The sequence below is a fragment of the Adelges cooleyi genome, unplaced genomic scaffold (assembly GCF_023614345.1).
Source record: "Adelges cooleyi isolate 19-005CV unplaced genomic scaffold, UGA_ACOO_1.1 ACOO_flye_CR_arks_rails_tigmint_CR_PRNA_108, whole genome shotgun sequence".
Classification (NCBI taxonomy): Eukaryota; Metazoa; Arthropoda; class Insecta; order Hemiptera; family Adelgidae; genus Adelges; species Adelges cooleyi.
Window position 1 is genome coordinate 14,486,257 of NW_026095761.1, and position 7,235 is coordinate 14,493,491.

The 7,235-nt window shown below is 26.3% G+C and overlaps 1 protein-coding gene across 1 annotated transcript; it reads left to right on the top strand.

Annotated features, from left to right (window-relative positions):
* The first annotated feature begins 2,436 nt into the window (after positions 1–2,436).
* On the top strand, positions 2,437–5,725 carry LOC126847378 (protein takeout-like). Its single transcript, XM_050587549.1, has 6 exons — positions 2,437–2,678; positions 4,433–4,525; positions 4,589–4,739; positions 4,835–4,971; positions 5,288–5,437; positions 5,524–5,725. Exons 1-6 carry the CDS (start codon positions 2,594–2,596, stop codon positions 5,673–5,675), a joined length of 768 nt encoding a protein of 255 aa, XP_050443506.1. The 5' UTR covers positions 2,437–2,593; the 3' UTR covers positions 5,676–5,725.
* Positions 5,726–7,235: the final 1,510 nt, after the last annotated feature.

A 7,235-nucleotide genomic window follows, 5' to 3' on the forward strand; every position in this document is an offset into this window, starting at 1 on the left:
TTCCAGCAACAGCTTAGACATTAAAAAACGGCACGTGTTTTTTTCTCCTTTTTTAGGTTGTACCTCTCAGAGTCTAATTTTCAGTCTCAAAACTACAATTAGGTAATATGTATTATATCTATAGATATAGCCATAAATTATAATAATTATTTAAGTATGGGTGTATTCTTTTGTAACTGCACTGAATTTATATCAGTAAATTAATTTCGTTGAGAGTTGTATAAATTACTAGAGAGAGAAATGTATTTAATTTTATACCTATGTCCTACGATTTATATTTTATTACCTTTATTTCATCAGTAATATGATTTAATAAACCATATTATAGTGTTATGTGATTTATTACTACGTTACTTAAATCATTTTATTTTGTGTTGCATCTGAAGACGTATTATCAACATGTTTGGTCCTAGTCTTTATAAAATAGAGTTGGACTCTGTATTAAATGTTTTTCATTATTGTCTTATAATTGTATGCAGGAAGTAATTGTTACAACGTTTAAAAACTATTTACTAAAAAAAAATTAATATAGTAGAAATGGTTTTTCTTCAACTTATTTGTAGGTAGTTTCAACATATTAGGTTACGAATAAGTAAGATACACTTAAGGAATACTTACACAATAGTTTGTCGTTTTTTTATATATATAATTTTTTTTTTAAATATATAGCGATGTCTAAACTAATCAACGCATTATAGTTAATCGTTGATTTATTAGCAACAACAGTTTAGAGGTGTGGAGCCTAGTCCAGTTCAACTAGTTGACCATGACGGTAAATCTATATAATATGTTTATACGTTGTTGCGCATATTTTCCACGAGAGATGCGATACATTATTAACGATATTATACCAGCTTCTTTTTATGCTTGTATTTTTTTTGTTTAGGTAACTAATCTTCGAGATGGCACACTATTAAAATATTTAAACATTTTAGTGATTTCCAAAGTAAAAAAATTTACAATTTACAAGTAAGTTCTAAATTGCGATTAGGCGGTTTACTAAAAACCAAAGCTTCATTCTACCTTGTCCGATTTTGCAAAATTTTGTTCGTACACCGTTGAAGCCACACACACTACATTGTTTTCCTTCGTTGTTCAGTGTTAATAAAACGGTGACCGTACATACACACTACGCCGAATGATCTTAAGTTGTCTTAGCACCTTCCACGGTCAAATAACTAATTTGAAAGAGGGTAAAAACTACAGAACAAAAAAATAATCACCTTCTATAATCAATGATCATTATTAATTATATGTGTTTGCATATGTATTATTTAAATTTGTAGTTTAATGTATACATAGTTTTATTCAAATGAATAATATTAAATATAATTTTAAAATGTTTAAAACTGTTCGGTTTAGTTCGGACACCAGAAATGAGTACACACCTTCCGTTTTTATAACACGGAACAAAAATCAAACTACTCAGTTTTCATTCCGTTTCCGTGTACGGTGTTTTTCTTCCGTTTTAAAACTCACACACTATCCGTGTACGGTGTCCGAACTACACCGAGAAATAAAACTGTAGTGTGAGGCCACCTTTACAAGTTTATGTAACGTCAAACTTGGGCTATCGGTTCATTTGTGATTTTTTCCCTTTTTTTTTTTTGAACGTTGACTTACTAAAATACTAATCTGCCTTGACTTAAGTTACAAGTTTTCGCAATGGTTTAAAAATAATTGTGTTAACGGTTGTTATCTCTTGAATTTTAGTATAGACGCTAAAAACATAAAATAGTAAACAAACAACAATTTAAAAAAAAAAAATGTACAGCATAATATTGTAAATAAATGTAATTAAATTGTATGGTATTGATTTTTTAATCACATGTTAACTTTTTAATACAAGGTAGAAAATACAAATCTTAAACACCTTTAAGTGCTACAGAAATATAACTACATTGTACCATCACTTATACGTTAATTGGACATACGTACTAGCACGTTTAGAAGACACACATGCAACCTTGAAAATTCCAAAATTTGCATACGTATGGATTCATGCTCATTATTTTTTAACAAAAAAAAATTATGATATTTTTTTTTACATAGTATGTGTACAAAAACGTCAAATATTTTTTCTATATACATTAAAATATAATGATGATGATTATGTTTACAGAAAACTATGTGTGTGCGACTTCTTATTGCCCAACAAATCATTTAAAAAAAATTTAAGCCAGAAGTAATAATTGAAAAGGTATGTTGAATATTTTGGCGAGTAATTGAGTGTAGCTTAAACCAAAACACGGAATTAAGAAGAATTTAATGCATAGTGATTGGGTTTTGTCTGGACGGATAATAGTCATTAATATAGGAAACAACACCTCCTCCTATGGCAATTGAAGTAGGGATATTAATTGCAATTTGCATGTGATGTCTTTTAACTTTTATTCTCAATGTATTATATATATCACGTTCTTCTGCTGGCCTTCATTCCAATAATTTTGCTACACCGGTACACGTTACAGTTTATAAAGTTTTAAATCTGCAGTCATTGTATAATAGTTTATATATTTTATTATATTCATTTATTGTAATAGATATATTTAGATTATATTTTGACTTGCATATATTTAACGAAAAATTAATTATGATGGTCGATACCGCCACAAAATATTTTCTTCTCTGTTTTGTATTGTTCGTCGTTGGATCAGTTGCCAAACCGTCAAAACTTTGTATGTATATAATCTGAATTGTATTAACTTATTTCTATTTAATTGCCGTGAGGGAAATTTTCACATTTTAAAACTACGGTCTCAGCTTTTAAGTTAAGAAATTCAAAAAGATTTCTAAAGCCAATAATATTATTTTAAAAATTTATTATGGAATAAATCTAATTTTACATTCTACTTAAATGAAACCCAATAAAATGTATAGGTGTAAATGTGTAACATATTTTTATTTACAATTTATATTCATCCGTTGAATCGATTTTGATGAATTTAGCGAAAATATTTTATTATCATGTTTTGCATATTTTTATAATACCACAAATCAGTTAATTTAAGTCATAGGTCTATTAAGAGGAACGGAAAGTGTCAAATTTTGTTACAAATAAAGACTTAAACTAGAAGTGACTTTCTGAAGTGTCTACCGGGCCGATTTCAAATAATTTTTTTATGGGGGCTAAAAGGCTAATTTTTAATTTTTGTTAAAAATAAAATTAGCATTTATATTTGTACTTTTTTTATAGTTTTTTCTAAAAAAATTAACAAATTTTCGAACTGCTAAATCAAAAATCGGCCTACTAGCCCCTATAAAAAAATAATAAAAATTCACATATTAAGAAAAATAAAAATTGAAATCCTTCCAAAAGATTCACCAGAAAATTACTTCCAATATTTTTTCTCCTTAAAATTAGTCGGCATATTAAAATTGGCTACCAGATCAATATTTTCCAATATTGCATTCTTCATATTTCATTATAAATGTATATACATTATAATAATTATTATAATTATTATTTTATTCGTGGTTTTATTTCTAAAAATATCTGCTTCTTGTTTAACCGGTTTTTATCTATCGATATTAAATTGAGTTTAAATTGTAATTATACCGAAAATCATATGAGATAATGTTGATACGTTTGTATTTCCTAAATGAAGTAAAATAAAACATACAAGGCCAATATTGTAGAATTTTATTTTAATTCTGTAATCGAAATTTAAATTATGCAATTATACAACATATCCTTTATAATTCTCCTAAATAGTAGTTTGTTAGAATCTTTTACAGAGAATCTCAATATAACTATTGCTTATTTTTCGCATTTTACCGTAATTAGTCTACAATAATTAAACAGCTGAGTGGAAAAGGATAATAATATTTCATTGAAACTTGATCATTTATAAATATAGCAGGAATTATACCATTCCTATACCAGGTATTCTTTTAACGCCCCCTATACTAGTTTAATCCTAAAATAATTGCATTTTTGTAGTGTTTGTTTTTGAAAACATTTTTATTTATGTTATATTACAATAATAGACAATATTCAAATTTTTATCTGTTTTAGTATTTGCCAGTGCTTTATCAATTTTTAAAACTAAATGGTACCATAAATGTTTTATTGAATTTATAAATTAAGATTAACCTACTGCAAGTTTTGACTGGTCGATAATCTTTTTTGAATATTTATTTTTAGACTTATTTAAGTTTAAAATTATAGAGGCATAGGGCGGCTGGGTAAATGCGATAAAATATATCTACTCTCCACCCTTCCTACCGTCTAAAATTTTAAACTTTAATAACGAATTATTTAAAACTGGTTATCGATCAGTCAATATTTTCAGCAAATCATTTTTAATTTAAAAATTGATTAAAATATATACGTTACACCGAACAAATAATAACATATTATATCTTAACAAAATAACCTAACATATAAGTCATTACCTACTACAAAAATTAATATTATTTATATTTTCAGTAAAAAATTATGAACGGTGTAGCTTAAGCAGCCCAGATAAAAACGCGTGCGTTATCAATGCATTAACTAGTGCTTTGCCAACAATAGCCAAAGGTAAGATCAGTTGAGGTGTTTGTCTATATTTTGTATTTTATTTTATTTTCGCATGTTTCTCAGGTGTTCCGAGTCTAGGCTTATTTCCGGTAGATCCGTTGCGTATTTCGTTTTTGGAAATAAATCAAAAAGGCAACAGTGCTGTACAAATTAAATTAAGGTTCAAGGACTTGGATATCATTAATTTGTCTGATTCAGTCCTCAAGGATCCTAAGTGAGTAAACTATTTCAATTTAAGCAAACCGAATAGCTAATAATTAGTAGTTAACGTAATAGTTTAAATAAACGTGAGTTACCTTTCTGTTATAGGTTCGATTTTGTCAATTACAATTTTTCATTGAGTTTGGATACGAAAAAACAAATTTTTCTAAAAGGCAATTATGATGTATCTGGGAAAGTATTGATACTGCCCATCACAGGAAATGGGACGTGTAAACTGACATTTGGTAATAATATAGTTATTATTTTAAATATTTGTGACATTACAGTACATACTATACATGCAAAGTTGGGCAACATTTTAAAATGATAATAAATAATTAAACAAATTATGTATTTGAAATATATTATTCAGCATTGTTTTTAGCGGGACTGAATCTTTTTCGTGTTAGTTTGGTTTTAATACAATATTTTACTGTTTCTATTATTTCGAATTAAGCAAAATGCGACTCAAATTCAAAAACACGAGAATTATTTTGTTATTATTTACCTGAAAATCTTATTAATTCCTAAAAAAATGTTTTAATTTCTTGATTTTATTAGATAATTTCGAGGCATTTGGAAACATTAAGTTGAAGAAAATAGTTAAGAATGGAGCTGAGTATTTGAGCCCTCAGAAGATTATCTGGACTTTTACAACGTCAAAAATGTCTTTAAAATTAGACAATTTGTTCAACGGAGACAAAGCGCTTGGTAAGCTATGTTCGACGGATGTTTGATGGTTTTCAGCTGTTATTTTTTTAACAAGTAATTTTAATGAATCACTTTTTTTATTCTAGGAGACAACATGAACGTTTTTCTAAACGAGAATTGGCGTGATTTGTTAAAGGACTTGCAACCAGCTATCGAAGAAGCATTAGTTTTTGTTATTTTCGAATATGCAAAACAGTTTTTCGGACGTGTACCGCTGAGTGAACTTTTGAAAGACTAAACATTGTACTCTTAGACAAGTTTAGTTCAATAAATTTTGCTGAATTTCTCTGATGGTTTTATAATTTTTAAGATTAAATTTGTCTACCTATTTGCAATATTTTTAAGACCGTTGCGGATATTCATGACAAGTAAAAAAAAAATGGTTTTGGATTTTCGACATGCCGTTGATATATATTTTAATAAAGCTGTTAATATTTATATTTTTAATGAAGATTATTTTATTGTTGTTTATATAACTATTTATTATATATTTTGTTACTATATGATAAATTAATTTACTTCACAATTCCATAAAGGCCTTTGAAGATCAAAGAATCTAACATGCGTTTTGTTAATTTATTAAATTTTTGTAATTTTGTATTTGACTCGATAATTTTATTTAAAAATCAGGCGTCTTTTATTGATAATACTGTTTTGATATTTAGTAAAATATTTGATTATAGATGCGTTATTTTAAACAAAAATAATTGAATTCAATTTGGAACATCAAAAACTACCCAAGTAGTAATCGATATGTTCATCTGATTTTAATTTTTAGGTGTACTATTTGTGTTAAACGTTTTTAGATAGGTTTATTAAAGATAACACAAGACAGTGATATTAATTATAATCAAAGCCCAAAGCTTTAATATCACACTAGTGTATAGTAGTGCATAGATAATTGGTGTCTTTATACCTACCTATATAAAAAAAACATTATTAGATTGTTAACAAAATAGTTATAACAAACATTAAATGTTGATCTTGATAAGTACTTGGGTAAGTATTTATATGATTACATTATCAACATTTTTATATGAGACTAGTACATAGCTGCCAATGGCTATTGTCTAATTACAATTAATAGAGTTTTATTAACATACTATTAATAACACTATTTTAAATAATTAACTCTGTTAAGTGAATAGGTATGAACCTTATCCAAAACTAAACAATTAGTAATTGATCATATGAAATTACTAAATTATAAATTATTATACCAATTCATTAAAAATAACTGTAAATAGTCTGATTAAATTTGAGTTAAATAAAACAAAGTATACATAATTGTATACATACCTATAAATTTATTTTATTTTATATAATCTGAATATTGTTGTATTTTGTGTTATTGTAAACTTTCTATCAAACTCTCCACTACAAGCTATTAGCTTATAGGAGGGTTGCAAATATTACAATTTGTATTTTATTTTATTTTTGTTTATAAACGTGTACCTATACTGTATCTGTGTACAACGCGGAATTATTTGCAAATAAATATATATTATTATACTACTACGCTAGAATATTAGTAAATTAATAATTGTGTTACAGTTTATAATTATATATGTTTATACATATAATTAATATTAGGCTGTTATATTATAATGCCATTACATTTTTTCAAAACACTGACCTTCATAAAACAAAATTACAATTTACGAAATAGTAAAACAAAATCGAAAAAATTGTAATGTGCATTTATATTCCAATTAAGTATATAATAGTACTCAATACTTTTTTATTGAGATTTTGCAATTACAATTTATTTCTAAAATCATCTAATAAAATAAAACAA

Coding starts and splice junctions, on each gene's coding strand:
- LOC126847378 (XM_050587549.1), top strand. CDS start 2,594: ATGATGGTCGATACCGCCACAAAATATTTTCTTCTCTGTTTTGTATTG. Junction 4,740..4,834: donor TCAGTCCTCAAGGATCCTAA/GTGAGTAAACTA, acceptor TTTCTGTTATAG/GTTCGATTTTGTCAATTACA. Junction 4,972..5,287: donor GACGTGTAAACTGACATTTG/GTAATAATATAG, acceptor TGATTTTATTAG/ATAATTTCGAGGCATTTGGA.